The sequence below is a fragment of the Acanthopagrus latus genome, chromosome 9, assembly GCF_904848185.1.
Source record: "Acanthopagrus latus isolate v.2019 chromosome 9, fAcaLat1.1, whole genome shotgun sequence".
NCBI lineage: Eukaryota > Metazoa > Chordata > Actinopteri > Spariformes > Sparidae > Acanthopagrus > Acanthopagrus latus.
The window spans coordinates 13,683,228-13,699,548 of record NC_051047.1 but is presented as its reverse complement, the minus strand read 5'-3'; the positions used below and the strand labels follow the sequence as shown (position 1 = coordinate 13,699,548).

Here is a 16,321-nt window from a genome sequence, read left to right as displayed (position 1 = left end):
TGAGAATTAGCGCTGTGATCGTTTTCCTTTCACGCTGTGAGTCACATAACCCCTGTCCCACAACCTGCTGTTACCTTACTGTATGTCCGTGATGGTCTCACACAAATACAGCTGAAAGAGTTTCTCTTGTTTAGCCTGAAGAAATGGGCTTCACTGCCCCCGGTGGTAGCTCACACAGCAGCAGTGGAGCTTTTGACTGTGCTCGTATTTCTCCTTCTGTCCCAGGTACTTCTCCAAGTCATTGGGGTGATCGCAGTGGCTGCCGTCATCATCCCCTGGATCCTCATTCCTGTCGTTCCCCTTCTTGCTGTCTTCCTGTTTCTGCGATGTTACTTCCTACAGACCTCTAGGGACATCAAGCGACTTGAGTCTACCAGTAATTTTTTTTTATCTGGTGTTGGTGGCGGGGTGGGCATGTCCATTTGTGGAAAGAGACAAAAGCAGACCACAGGAATGCTAATAGACCATTGAAGGAAGCCATGGTCATTAGCATAAAGGCTAAAGGTGGCGGTGGCCTATGGCTCGGCCACACGCAGTTTCCTCAAGAGACGGGAGTTCATGACATCACTCACAATGGGAAAAATGCCAAGTGGGCATGACTAGGCCATTGCAGGCTTTAGTTCATGTATTTTATTCTGGGCTGACAGCCCGAATGCGCATTGACCAACAGGTTCCATCATCTTAAAGAACAAAAGTTCTATTAAAAAGCTCAGAGGAAACATTTAGGTTTTGTCTTTGCTTTTGTAAGCCTAACAAATAGAGACAAAAGGCCACTCAATCGTGCGCTCTCCCTAAATCTAAACTGTTTGGCATCATTGTGAAGAAGATTTCATATCCATTCATATATTTTTACCTTGCTTCCATATCACTCGAGTGTATATTCCTCAGTTTATTATAGCCTTACCCGTCAGTAGCTAATTCCTGCTTGCTGTGTGTTTCTGTTCGTTAAATAGCCTGTCAATCAAGCTCTCATAGGCCAGATTCACACAATGGTCATTTTTCTTTGACATCGCACACACGGGGTGGGAAGCCTATGTTGCACCACTATTTTCCAGGTTGTGGGTCATATAATTGTAGAGCATCTACATCATCATCTTTCCACTGCTTAAAAAGGCCATAGATGGTGAAAATTTAAAACGACATATTTGAGGAAATCATCACTTCCCATTTGACAGCAGCTAACATTAGCATTCACCGACTTCGTAGTGCACATTACCTTTTGATGATGTTACAATATACAATAGGAAAAGTGTCATTTAATTCTGAAATATTAGCGCACATCTTGGAATGGTACAGTAATGGTAGCTAGTTAGCAGGGAAAGAGCTGATTCCTAGCTAACTAGCTACCATTATAGAACCATTCCAAGATGTGTGCTGATATTTCAGAGTTGAATTTCTTGTCGCATCGTGTATCACAAGATGCAATTTTAGGTAGGAAGTCATTGAATGCTATCATCTGCTGCTGTCTAATGGTGAGTAAAGGGTAATCAAACATGCTGTTTAACAAGAAATATGGCCTGATGTCACTGCAGATTTTCTCTATTTATTGTCTTTTCAGTTGCTGATCAATTGGGAAGCAGTGAAGTGTGCACCCTGCACCTGAGGTCAGAGTAAAATGGCTACAGTGGTATCTATATCATAATGTTTATCAGGGCAAAAACAGATTAAAAAAAACATACAAACAAACAAAGGAGCAAACAAAACACTCAATCAAAAGAAAAGAAAAAAAATAACAGACTGGAATGTAGAAAGCACACAAACACCATAACCACTGAATTCCTTTAGATCACAGTGTTTTTTTATTTTACAGTTCATTGCGTGTAAATGCTGGACTAAATAATTTCCGATCCGATTCTCATCTGAAACCACGTTTAGACCAAAAATATGCTTAAAATGATGATGTTTTTCTTCAAATGAAAAAGCTGCACTCATACACAGGAGACAGGAGACAACAGTCAAAATCACAAGGTTTTCTCTTGAAAAGGTTGGAGGCGGGTGTGTAAAAGTTACTTGACTTACAAATAAGTACTTGAAAAACATACTGACACAGTGTTGACAGGTGGAATCAAAGACAAGCACTGACATGACAAACGAAAACTAGGGATTAAAACACGAGGCATAACAAGATTGGGTTGAGGTGTTGCAGATACATTTCTTCTCTGTCCTCTGTTCTGGTCAGTCCATGACGAAACCACTTCAAAACCGTCCACACAGTATAAAATAAGAAATGCATTGCAGTTGGGAATGTTTTATGGATGGAGAGCTTTTCAGACTTTACAGACAGAAACAGATGTGGTGAATATCTATGTATGTTTCTTTCAGCTCGGAGTCCTGTATTCTCCCACCTTTCGTCCTCTCTCCAAGGCCTGAGCACCATTCGTGCCTTCAAGGCTCAGCAGAGGTTTCAGCAAATGTTCGATGACTATCAAGATCTTCACTCAGGTAAGAATGAACAGATATTTCAGTTAAGGCACCGTTCAGAGTAATGCTGTTGCAGCTTTTAATTTGAGTTATCTTCACGTGGTAGAGATCAGATGCATGATCTAATCTTTTTGTTTGTTTACAGAGGCCTGGTTCTTATTCCTGACCACTTCTCGCTGGTTCGCTGTACGTCTTGATGGAATTTGCTCCATTTTTGTCACCGTCACTGCTTTTGGCTGCCTTTACCTCAGGGATGGTACTGTGTAAATGAAACGCATGACACGCTGTTGACAGGTCAGACAGCATTAGTGAAACCGTGGTAATAAACTCATGAATATGTGTTTACTTCTCCTCTGTTATCACAGGACTGGAACCAGGTGCGGTTGGTCTGGCTCTGTCTTATGCCATGACGCTTACGGGGATGTTCCAGTGGGGCGTCAGACAGAGTGCAGAAATCGAGAACATGGTGAGAGCACTTAGCTGAGGTTTGTGATTTGACTGAACTTAACTAAACCCGTTCATTCTCAAATTTTCATTCAGTTTGAATCAACGGTATCATCAGGGTTATTTTAGCTTGGGCTTGAAGAATTGAACAGTAAGCCAATGTCACACACTGGAGGTGCCTCGTTTGAGACAAGTGGGCATTGAGGAGGCAGGTAGGGTCTAAGGAGACACACAGTTGAGTTGCATCACATGTAAGTGGTTTAACAATTCAGAAACCAAGACTCAATGAGAAATCTTTGAAAATGTATTTTCCCTCAAACTAGACTCCCTTTTCATCTCTTAAACTTTTGTCCTGTTGACTGACTGCACTCCACATAATGCATTCAAGGGCCGCTCATAAATCATAATTGTCGCAAGCATCCAACACATCCCATCCACCTTTTGCTACACTTGCTTAATGTGTCGACTGGTCTCGAGAGAAGTGCTGATTTATGTTTACTTGGTGAGTTCATGTGAAGTTAGTTTATAAAGTTAATCTACCTTCATCATATTATTTTAATGTTCTTGATATTCCAAATTGTAGTTAATCTAATAAAAACAGTGACAACAGCAACAAAAGCATGAACCGAACTGTGGCCCAGGAGTCGAGTTTTGATATGAACCACAGCTTTAGAGAATTGTTACACAATGTCGACTGTAGAAGAGACAGCTCGACTCGACATCTGCTGCTTTTTTGCAACTCTTCTTTAAATTTAAGCACAATATTCAATTGCTGGAATATTCCTTTACTCCTCTGGTTGAATGTGATTCTGTTTAGGATGGTAAAATTAGAAATATTAGTTGTCTTGTTTACTGTTCTTCTTTCAAATGTACTGAAGCAGAAGTCATTTTTAATAGTGCTTCAATTAATCAAAGGAGCAACATTTCCCAATGGTAGCTTTATATACCTCTTCGTGTTCCATGAAAAAAAAAAAATCCTTATTTTTTGTAGATGACATCAGTGGAGCGAGTGGTGGAGTATGCAGAGCTGGAGAGTGAAGCACCCTGGCAGACGGACACACAGCCTCCGCACGACTGGCCCAAGACAGGCTCCATCACCTTTGACAGAGTCAACTTCTCCTACAGCGCCAGTGAGCCTCTGGTCCTGAAGAACCTCACTGTCGTCTTCACATCCAGAGAAAAGGTTCTTGTCTTTATTCCCACCTGTGCATGCTCACTGGTGTGCACAGCCCATGACTTGGGTTGATATGCAGCTAGTGTAGAGGGTGTGATGTGATTCTTTTTATGTGGCATTATTTTGGAATCAATTATTAAAGGGACACCATATTGTGCGGCTGAATCTTCAGGACTATACCATTTGTGATTCATGGAATACATATCATGTAATTAAGACTGTTCAAGTGGATCCATTTGTACCCAATTTGCATTTTGAGCTACCTGACGGTGACAACTGTTTATTCACTATAAGAGAGAGGAGAGGCCGAGGGAGAGGGGCGAGGGAGGGGAGAGGGGGTGAGGCAGAGGGAGATGGTTGAGGATGATTGAAATTGTGTTTAATGCAGGGGGTGTATTTTGCATGGCTATGGTTGGCCAGGGCGGCTGATTTCACAATGGATGGGTTGATAAGTGTAGAGGCCCTGGCTCTGACAGCCCATGGGACAGATCTCTGCCACATGCCGTGGGGGGTGAAAGGCTTTGTGTATATTGACAGTTCCCCTGACACCCTTTCACAAGGAAGCCTGCACCTACCACCTACAGTACAAGATCCATTCAGTCTGGCCCCTCTCTACAGTCACGTACTGTACAGAAGTACATAATAACACACAATTCACTACAACACTGCCATTGACCTTTTATTGTTAAGAAAGAAATTGCAGGGAAAGGGCATATTCCTTCTCTCTAAGATGCAGAACATCGGGATCTGTGATGCACTTACACATGTCGTTTTGCTTGAACAAAACTGGAGCTGCATGGTTTGTTTTTCTGAAATGAACTTTGACATTCTTAAGTGTTTTTCATCTGAATTAAGATGGAACAGTAACATGTGACGAGCTCCTTTTCTTAAATTCCATTTGGCGAAAGGCCTCATTGCATGTCTGGTATATATACTTGATGAAATATACCATATAATAGACCATCTTGCATTAGGATTACATCAGCCACAACGGCCATCGACATGTTGAGATTCAGACTCATGAGTACTCAGTAGTCATTACTACATTATTCCATCAGTACTCAGTACTCAGGGGCAGGCTGCACCCAAACTTCCATTTGGATCTCGGCTACATACCTGTAAAGTTTCCTGACTGCATCAAAACAAGAGTGGGTCAGTGGGGTCAAGTGTGAGGAGGCCACCTCCCTGATTTCAACCTGCTTGCTCGTACCACATCCATCTTTGAACTAGCCTTCATTTTGATCTCAGCCACACAGCTGAAAAGACAAAAGTCTGTCCACAAACAGACAGACATATAAACGTCTGTCAAACGGCTAAAAATCACTTCTTTGTTTAGTTACCACTAGAAGACGTGTCTCAAGGACATTATTTTTGCTACGGACTAAATTAATGAATTAATACACATTAATGAAAGCCATGGAAAGTGTGACTGATTCTTTCTGATTTCAAATGCATTATTAGACTTTTGAGAAAAGCAACTATAGTCAGTCGTTTGTTCAAGTAACTTATATGACCAAACTACCAAATCTGCTTCAGTCTTCTGCAGTTTACACTGCACCAGTTGGCACCCAGGAGAGAGGCTCTAACCAGTGTTTCTTTTTTCTTTTTTTTCTTTTTTTTTTAGCTTTAAATGTATCGCTTTTCCTACTGTCTCCTCTCAAACACAAAGCAGTCTTCATCTAAGTCCTTTTGGATAGATTTGATTAAGAAAGCGTGTGTCGTTTTTTCAAATTCCCACATAGATCGTTTAGAAGGGCGCTCACAAAAGAGACAGTGTTGTTGTTTAGACATGAACAGTTGTCAAACAGTATGTAATTGTACCTTTTGAAAAATGTAGGATGGTGGGCTCTCATTCATTTGACATTCTGACCTGCTGAAACAGCATAACACTCAAAACAAACAGACAAAGAGCCTTATCACCAGGAGATTAAACTTCTGAAAAGAGTGAAAACATATTGAATACAGTAACAGTTTGTTGAGGTGACTTCTACCAAGAACAGATGACCTGTTTTGTGTAGCTCCTGTTCAACAGCTCCATCTGTGAGTCTGTGGTTGGAACAGTGCTTTCTGCTACTTCTTCTTTGAAAATATTCAAGAGGTGAAAACCTTGTTCATAAACATCTAAACATACTCACCAAAGCTGCGTCTTGAGTGGAGTGAATATGTCTAGATCCTAAGAGGCAGAGCTTCTTGTATGGCGAATAATTTGTAAAGTTTATTTAGATCCTGTGTCATTGTGCTTGGTGCCTTCCACCCTCCAGCCTAAACAGGCGAATGGGGAGGGAAAAATGGCATTGTTGCATCCTCTCTGTGTGTTGGCATGTTGTGAGGCACACACAGCAGTTCTTTGTTACACGAGCAGTATTGTTGGTAAACCCCTGGCTAAACAAAAGATTGCCCATTGGCTGTGTAATGGCACATAACAAGCCTATGTGTTGGCAGGCAGCAGTGTGTGGCACCAGCAGCCCAGTTCACTGGAACAGGTAATGATTTGCCTCATGGCGCCACACCATTTCCATTTAGTTCCAGGTTGCATGCAGTGGAGTGCGTTCAGCATTCAGCCAAAAAATACTGTGAGCCGTTTTGTCCAAACTGGTCATTTTCTGTGTCTGTCCTCTTTGGCTCTCTCTGCTGATGAGAGACCAACAGCCAGACTGACAAGTATCAAAACCGCAGTAATGTCAGTTTCCTCTTTTCATCCTCCACTATCATTGGGTCAAATTACACCACATTTATCAGCAAATACTTGTAACTAATGACATTCTCATCTATCTCTTGAAAACCAGCGCAGTAAAGTTGTTGTTATGAGCATGTTAGTAGGCTGACGTTAGCATTTAGCTCAGATCCTCCTTGTATGTAGTGCTAATCAGCAAATGTAAGCATGCTAACATGCTAAAATAAATAAATCTCCCTTAACTGTAGGCTACTTTGTGCGTTGTGTGAACTGTCATATCCTAGCATGCTAACAGGCTAAAATAAGGCAGATTAACATGCTTTTACACTACACCTTTTAAAAATAAGACTGGTTCTCCTTGTGAGCATGTTAGCACGCTGCCATTAGCATTGAGCTCAAGGGCAAGAAATATGGCATAGGAAGTCCAGTTTGAGTGACAGATCTATGACTGTGATTGCTTCTCAGATGCTAAATAAAACTGCATAATAGTTCATAACGGTGTCACAATTTAAATTTTAAATTGAAATCGAATGAAATTAAGTCACAATCTTGAACTTCAAATTAAAAAATGGAATCATCGATGCTGCCACATCGCCATGACACACCTGTGATTAAATGCTGCGAGTCAACCTCCTCTAACTTAGCAACAGCCGGTCAAATGATAGCATGGCAACTGGAGATGGAGGAGACCCATCGCCAGAACTTGAACCCCTTCCTCTCATCTCCGCAGGCACCACAAAAATATAGATTCATCTGTTAAACCATCACCTGTAACTCAAACTAATCTTCCGTCTTCATTTGGAATGCAACCTTATTCGGTGGTGGAAAACTTTGGTTTTAGGCACTTAATTAGCGTGCTAGAACCACACTATGAAATCCCCCAAGTAGAACTTATCTCACCACAATGAGACCTACAATAATGTAAAGGAGTGGCCGTAACTACAGTTTGCTGGACTTCAGGAGCAACACAGAGCTTCATGACTGTCACAGCACATTACTTTACATGATGACTGGGAAATTCAAAATCCAGTCCTTCAAACTCTCCCCATATATGAAGCTCACACAAGCGAGCAGGTTATTTTGTTTAAGTTTCCAACTGACTGAAAATATAAGTTATTGTTACGTTATGTGGTTAGTAAATGTTTTGAATTTAACAATGTAGTGTGGTACATTGCGAACAAAGGTCAGATATTATATTTGATAAAAGTCTAGTGCAACCTGTGCTCTAAAAAAATTAAATGTAAAAATCAAGAATTAAATTGAACCTTGACCTTAGAATTGAAAATGTAATCAAATTGAGGATTTGGAGAATCGTGACACCCGTATTAGTTCGTAATACTCACAAATTTTGTACATGAAGTGCATGCACACAAAAAGATGGCTGGTTCAGCCATTAAAGCCTATGAAGCCTTGTTGAATGACTTTCCTTTCATCACAGAACTAGAGCTATAAAGAGTAACTACAAATTTCCGAACCACAGACATTGGCATGTGCAAGGTGTGGAAACATTAGACTACGAAATGCGAACCTTTATAGAATATAGCTCACTTTAAAAAAAGCTTCTCCCAACACAGTTCCAACAAAATGATACAGTTCATATATATGTATATTTAAAATACATATATATATATATATATATATATATATATATATATATATATATATATATATATAACGAGACTGAGAGAAATTATTTAGTGTCTTGACATGGAATCAAGGTGGATTTACTGGATGTGTTTAGTTTTTCAGCAAAAAAAAAAAAAGTCTCCATTTTGTTGTACTTGCTTCTTGTTTTCCATCAGTTTCATTTTATCTCAACATGATACAAATGGTTCTGTTGACAGTGACAGGACAAAATTAGCACTTACATAATTAATATCCTGAGGAAGCATATATATACTCAATGAATTTCAGTGATTTTATTTTCATAAAATGAAACTAGTTCTCATCTCTCCTCTGTAGGTTGGCATCGTTGGACGCACCGGTGCTGGTAAAAGCTCCCTGATCTCTGCCTTGTTCCGGCTGGCAGAACCTGAGGGAAGAATAATGATCGATGGTTTTCGGACTTCTGAGATTGGTCTGCACACCCTGCGGCAGAAAATGTCCATCATCCCACAGGTGCTGCGCTGCCCTTAGCCGCAGCTTTTGTGTCTTCGGATACAATTCAAACAGTATAATATTATGCTTGATTTTTAATGTTGCGCTTTATTTCACTTTCTAAAAACTGCTGGACTTTTTTGCTTTGATTCCTCATGAATTGAGAAATGGCAGAAATGTCAGATAAGTACTGGTAACAGACACCTTCGTGCTCTGGCCCTTTTTTATACGCCTGGCTTTTAAAAAAGCTAAAACAAGTGAGGAGAATTACAGTCGTCTCTCAGGGGATTTCTGAAAGTGAGACAAACGGATGCCTTGAGACAGTTTAACTTTATTTCCGCTTGTTGAAACTGATACGGCATTAAGAAAATGCCAGCCTGCGGGTGAGTGTCAGCAGGGTGGAGGGAGGGGAGAAGACTCCCACGGCCTGTACTGTGAAGAGAGCAGTTCCCCATCCCTGACAGAGGATTAGCCCTCTACCCCCCAAACATGGGAAAGCTGCTTAGAAGAAGTCTCCCCCATCCTCACAGCCAGAGTCCCCTTGTACACCGTCACTTTGCCCAAGTCTCAAACATTTCCAGGGTGCAGCCAAGATGCCCAAAAACAGTTTCATTAATGCTTCTCTCTGTGGATTTGATAGGTTCCTGGCATTGCTACTGCTTCAGATAAAGTTTTACTTCCTCGTCCAAACTAGTTTGAGATGGATGTGTGATGTGTGTTTGATGTGATTTTGTTTACTCTTTCTGTCTCTCCTAGAGGGAGAGACTCGCACAAAGTGGCAGGCTACGAGTCACAACTTTAACCGCACACCCATCCGTATCACACACTGGATGGCATTTTCATGATGTGAAGAAGAGTTTCTCTGTAGCGTGCACTTAGTTTTACAAACTTATACAGCGAGAAGCCTCTTGGATTTACACAAATTCATCTGAAAGACTTTTTTATTCTCCCGCTAGACGCCCGAGATAAAGCGATATTCAGTCAGCCTTTCACATGGAAAAAATCTTGATATAAATTGCGAGTCGCCTTACCTTTTCATGTGGATCTTTTTTGGAGAGTGTGATATGTATACTATACATTGCCAGTGAGGAGTTCCATTATTTGCCACCCGCAGATTTTATTATGATAAGCTTTTATTAGCATATGGCATTAAAAAAGGATCCATTTCAGTTTCTATTGAATTCTCAGGAATGACTTGTGGGAAAAAAAATGAATTCTGTGGCAAACAGAGGGCTTAGAATTGGTGGAGCACATAATCGGTCTATGGAAAAAGCCCTGCTTGAAAGCAGTTTTTCCGACCTAACATTGAATCCTCAATTAAAGTGTGTCACAAAACTAGTTTGAATTGGGACTTCAGCTGGCTTAATGACAAGGCGGTATTTCTGGGACAGAAGGGAAAAGCTCATTGGAAGTAAAGAGGTGGAACAGTCTCTGAGGTACAGGTAGCAGGGATGAAGTCCTGGGAGTTTTATTTTCCCGGGTGAAAATTGAGCAGTTAGTATTCTGACCTACATGAAGGTTTGTCGAGACATGATTTTGGATTTTAGGGGTGTATGGAGCTGTGCGCTTACACACACGAGTGCAGGATGTTTTGCCATCGTCACCGCACTGGCTCTCACGCTGACCTGTGAGAGAGCAGAGATGAAGGCGTGGATAGTGAGTCACATTCAGACCAGCAGCTCTGTAACCTCAACGCAGGACACTTTTACACCCATTGTGTATTTCATCCTCACGCCTGGTCTAATCTGACAGTTGCCAGGTGAACACGTCCTATCTTGATTTGAGGTTAGATTCATATCTTAAGTAAACTGGAGTTATCGCACTGCCCGGGCTGTGATGAGAACACAATGGAAGTCTGTGCGCTTCTGTTATGGACTGTTGCTTGCTGCTGCCTGTCACCTCTATTGCTGCGATCAGAGCTGCAATGATCAGTTGATTAATTGATTAGTTGATTAAAAGAAAATAAACGTGTAACTATTATGATATTCAATTAGTTGTTTCAGGCAATTTCCAAGGAAAAGTATCGAAGATGTGCTGACCTCAGCTTCTAAAATAACAATTCAGTGCTTTCTTTGTCAATTATGACAGTTAATGAAGAGTCTTTGGGTTTTGGAGTCTTTGTTGGACAAACAAAACAATCTACAGACATAACTGTGGGCTATGAATGCGATGTGCATTTTTCACAATTTTTTTGACATTTTGTAGACTTAACGATTAATTGGTTAATTGTAAAAACAAAAATAGATTAATCGATAATGATAAACAACATTAGTTGCAGCCTTAAATTATTGAAGAGTTAGTTCACACAAAAATGAATATTCTGTCATTCTCTACTCACCCTCATGCTGATGGAAAGTCAGGTGAAGTTTTGTAGTCCACAAAACATCTCTGGAGCAGATGAAGATGCCGGGGGTGTTGTTATAAAATGTTAAAAACCAATATAAAAACAAAAACAAAATGTCTTCGTCCAGCTTGTCTGGTGCATTCCAAGTCTCCAGAAGCCCAGATGTCCAAAATGTAACCCCCCCCCGTATCCCCTTCTTCAGCTTCTTCATCCTTAAAAAGGATGTAAATAAAGTCTGTCCACATCAATGTTGCATCTCAGGGCATCTGGAGACTATCAGTTGTTTTTTGTTGTTGGATGTTGAAGCTCTAGCATGGGGGTGAGTAGATAATAAGTGATCTGTTCCTTTAAAGCCTTTTCAAATGGGCGTTAAAACCATTTAAATGTCTGAAATTCTGTGTTACGTTTCAATGAATCATTGATTACACTGAAGATGCCGTATGAGAAGCTTATCTGCAGCAGCTCTGCACCGTGAGAGGTGAGGCGGCCCCATTATGACGTCCTGGGAGAGTCCCAGTAAGCGCTCAGTAAATCACTTCAACACTGGAGCAGGATTTATGAATAAATATCTGACCCGACACGGGGAGACGCTGGCTTGCTCCTGTTTATCAGGTTTACCACAAACAGTGTGGCATGTTGGAAGAGTGCCTGTGGACTCGCGGGCTCGTTCCTCTGCACTGTAATAAAGAGCTTTATTTACTCTCTTAAAGATGGCTGTGTGGCTGCACTGTGATACAGGTGTGTGGCTCACCATAAATACGTATCTCGGACATCCTAGCTGTCTGAGATCCGAGGCTGTCCTTTCACGAGGGTAGTCAACTGATGCGATAACCCCTCTTGAAGGATCGCTTGTGCGTTTGTCAGAGTAAAGCTGTTACTTTTGGCAGACATTTTCAGATTATCGTTTCTAGAACAGCTACTGTATGAAATTCTTTGTGTGGTAACAGTGACTAGATGGCCCTTTTTTGTGTCATATTATTTATTCAGACAACCTCGCACAGCTCAGATTTTCTAAGTAAAAAGATCAACTTATTGAAGCATAGTTGGCTGGAACACTGAATAGAGCTCCTGAGTGGAGCTGGCCCTTTGTGAACATCTTCCCCTCAAACATCGCCTAGCGGTGCTCTATAAAGCTTGTCTTAACCCTTTCATACATCTTCCCCCTTGTCATTATCTTAACTGGCTACGGCCTTCTCTTTCTATATCCATCTATCCACAGGACCCAGTTCTCTTCACGGGCACCGTGAGGAAGAATCTGGACCCTTTCAGGCAGCACACAGATGAGGACCTGTGGAATGCACTCCAAGAGGTACTCCAGCGTGGCTCTGAATGATTCCCCTCACCGGCCCAGGGGGGGATCCCTCTGTCCCCCCGTACAATGCTGCCATTCAGCCTCCCTGCTCGCCACAAGTCATGGGGGGAAATCCCATTAGGGCCATGGGGCCCAGCTCAATGTGCGGCTTGTAACTGGGAACCATTGAAAGTGCTGGGGGAGATGTGTTTGGGCAGTCAGGCCAACCAGGATGAAGGCTTCCCCCACAGTGAAGGGCTTCAGCTCCTGGTCCTGCCTCTGAATGGGTTTGGTGGCCTGGATTAAAGCTAGAGGCTGGCCACAAGAGAGCACTGGCCAAGGTCATCAGTGGACCTGGCCCTGTATTGTGCCAGGCAGTTAATGGGTGTGTTTGGATAGCTCTTTAAAGACATCCCCACAGGAAGCCTTTATGCAGGAGTAATGAAGGGTTGGGGCTCTGCTCTCCCTCTCCGCAGGTGCAGATGAAGGCCGTGGTGGAGGACCTTCCCAATAAGCTGGAGACGGTGCTCATGGAGTCAGGCTCGAACTTCAGCGTGGGCCAGAGGCAGCTGGTGTGCCTGGCCAGGGCCATCCTCCGGAAAAACCGCATCCTCATCATTGATGAGGCCACAGCCAATGTGGACCCAAGGTCAGGGGTCTTTTGTTCTTCGGTCAAAGTTCCGCTACACATATGTCAAGCTTCTATGGAAATAAAGCACAAGCACACAAGTGAAAACCTCCTCAAAAGGAGAAGACTTCTCACCCAAAAAACAATTAATTTTGATGCTGAAAAAAGTATGTAAAAGAAGGGTAAAACTTTATTTAAAGGGGTGTGCATAAAACTGAAGAGACACTGTCATTACCATGACACAACACCTGTCGTGAACATAGAGGAGTCTTTATGAATGGTTTTGACCTTTACCAGTCATGCACAAGTGTAATTCGGTGAGTTATGTCATTTGATGCAAAGTTGACATTGTTAAGACAACATTAACCAAGACAACTGTCTTTTGACAATTTTTGACTCTAAAAATGCATTATGCAACTTTTTCAGGCCTATACACAGAGACAGATATCTTGATAAAAGAAATGAAAGTTTGAATGACCTAACATGAGTTTAATATGACCCAAGTCTACATTTGTAAACAATAGAGCCTAGCAGGATTCTATTTTTATTTTCTATTTGTGAAAATTGCTTATTGCCCATTATAAGACCACAGAATTTGCAGATTTTCTAGCCATTCTCAGCGGTGATCCATATTGAAAATGTGCAGAAGTTAGCTTTACCTTTAAAGTGATAGACAATATTCGTTTAAGATGACAGAGATTGTATTTGAGCAAACATATTACAGCCAAACAACTGAAAATTATCTCAAACAGGATGAAATGAATATTATGTGCTCAGTTTCTCAGCAGTAAATCCAATTTAGACATATTGTCACACTGCACCCCAAACTTTGATCTTAACACTAACTGAAAACGACACGTGACTGTGCCCCACATGCACAGGGGAGTGGAGATGATCCTCCTGTTCTGAGTTGTACAGGCAGCTACTCCATTTGACATCTGGTTAAAAATGTGACAGTGTTATTGACATCGTAATGTCTAAATTGCACCACTGCAGTTGAGGTCGAGAAAAATATTGTTGCCAGCGTTATAATAGCTTCATTACAGTTAAATGTAATGTTACCACATACGGTTAAATAGTGTCTTGTAAATTAATAATTACCCCTGCTATGATGTGTTTAGGACCGGTTCCATTGTTTTGGTTAATGTCAAGACAAGTCGACTTGACAATTGCTGAATCAATAATTAGCAAAACATGAAACAAAAAGATGCCTCGTGCACGATGATGATGAGCAGGTTTGCTCAAAACTTCACTGCTTTGGTGCTTTTTCATAATTATCTTAGTATTGTTATTAATTGATATCAATATAATTTTGAGTCCTGCAGTGTGCAAGCAACCTTTGTCAACTCAAGAAGCTCTGCTACCCTTTACCCTTCATACCTGCTGCACATACCTCGCTGCTGATGAGCCATTGTTCTGTGTTAAGTAAAAATCCCTGCCTCGGGGTGTGTAGGAAGAGAGTTTTTTGTGCTGAGGTGTTGTGTTCCCTGCTCCTTTAGAACTGACAGCCTCATCCAGCAGACTATCCGGGACAAGTTTCACGAGTGTACAGTCCTCACCATTGCTCACAGGCTCAACACTATCATTGACTGTGACAGAATACTGGTAAGTAAGAAGACGGTAAATTTCCACTGACCAGCACACCAGTTAATATGTCAGTATGAAGTTATTTGGGACGCTGAAGAGAAATAAAAGGAGTCCAGAGCTTTTAGTCTGAACATTTTATGTTATTCATTCTTCTCTATAATCAGCTATGATAACCTGAACTCCTGTTGTGTGCACAATCAGCCTGCAAATACACGTCTTGTAGTCTGCTGTATGCCAGACACACCTGTGATCGGGAGCTTTCAAACACTCCTTCCCGTCTTTGCAGAGTTTTTAATTCACTTGCCCTATTTTGCGACAGCCGGCCTGATCTCTCCCTCACAGCGTTCCCTCTCATTGAGCCCGTGCTCGTGCCACTTGATCTTTGGCCCTTTCCTGCTACTGCCTGCAGAGGTGCCAATTAGTGCCATTTGTGGCAGCATTTGTTAAGCGTCTATGGAGGACAGGGCATGACCCGGTGGCTGCTCGGTCACCGAGGGGGCTGTTGAGAAACGCCAAAGATCGCGCAGCGGGGACCGTTTCACACCTACGCTCGCGTTAAATGCCCCCAGATTGTTCCGCACTCCGGGAGAACTAAATTGGGGACCACCTGAATTGCCTCGCCCAAATCCTCCGCTGTGCCACATTTAGAGGCAGAATGTTTTCCAAGATATAAACTTCATCTCCTGATATCACGCGACTCCTAAACTGTCGATTATGACGGCTGCTGCAGAAGTCTCCCTTTCACGATAAACACTCCCTCTAACCGGGCTTTAGCTATAACAAACTGCTCATTACTGCTGTAAGGGGATCGAGCTTGTTAAAATTTGTCTGTGATATAATTGCAGTCTTTTCCAAACTGCTTGTAGTGGCACTATTCTTTGTGTGGTTTATATAGCTTGTGATGACACAGAGATGATGGTAATTTTCTACAGCGTCTTCAAGGTGTGATTGTTGGATTTGACTGAGGACCACCCCTGAGCCGCTGAAATGCCTGGATAAACACACTGCTAAATCACTGATCTTCATTCTGTCAGAGTCAGCGCACTTGACTTTCACACTGCTAACAGGCGACGCTCATTGTCTGAAGCCCTGTCGAGCAGAAACAGGCACCTGTGTTTGCTGTTGCATGAGTCACGTAAAATGGATGGTTCGAACTACTGTTTCCCCCATTCATCTTGCACTGTCTGCATGCATCACTCAGCACGGAAACAGCTGAAATGTCAGTTTTCCGCCCCACACACACACACACACACCCAGCATTGTTTGTGTGATTGCAGGTTCTGGCTGCCGGGAGGATCCAGGAGTATGACCAGCCGTATGTGCTGCTCCAGAACCAGGATGGGCTCTTTTACCAGATGGTCCAACAGACAGGCAGAGCTGAGGCCGCCTCCCTGCTGCACACAGCCAAACAGGTAACCACACCCACCTTTTTTTGTGATCCCCTGTCACTAAATAGAGTCCAGCCGTGGCACACTAATCCCAGACTCTCCCTGACTTCATTGCTCACCTCCAAAACATCACAGTTGGGCGAGAGAAGATGTGCATAACCCTGACAATGCAAAGACACTTGATTACCATTTTAATTTAAAGTGCCTTCTTGGAGCATCGGAACACCATAACATTAATTTCAAGAGAGAAATTGTCCCTTTGTAGATTTACAT

At 42.1% G+C, this 16,321-nt stretch overlaps 1 protein-coding gene across 11 annotated transcripts in view; it reads left to right on the top strand.

Annotated features, from left to right (window-relative positions):
- LOC119025958 (multidrug resistance-associated protein 4-like) overlaps nt 1–16,321 on the top strand; it is a 71,940-nt gene that overhangs the window by 28,270 nt on the left and 27,349 nt on the right. For 8 of the 11 annotated variants that reach the window (XM_037109993.1, XM_037109995.1, XM_037109997.1 and 5 more), the window contains 10 exons: nt 226–376; nt 2,323–2,442; nt 2,567–2,677; nt 2,787–2,887; nt 3,857–4,048; nt 8,676–8,831; nt 12,374–12,463; nt 12,922–13,094; nt 14,573–14,678; nt 15,938–16,072. In XM_037109993.1, the coding sequence (XP_036965888.1) occupies nt 226–376; nt 2,323–2,442; nt 2,567–2,677; nt 2,787–2,887; nt 3,857–4,048; nt 8,676–8,831; nt 12,374–12,463; nt 12,922–13,094; nt 14,573–14,678; nt 15,938–16,072 (1,335 nt within the window). Of the gene's footprint in view, nt 1–225; nt 377–1,558; nt 1,605–2,322; nt 2,443–2,566; nt 2,685–2,786; nt 2,888–3,856; nt 4,049–8,675; nt 8,832–12,373; nt 12,464–12,921; nt 13,095–14,572; nt 14,679–15,937; nt 16,073–16,321 lie in introns of those variants that run through there. The other 3 variants (XM_037110001.1, XM_037110002.1, XR_005076975.1) reach the window with 3 other exon arrangements.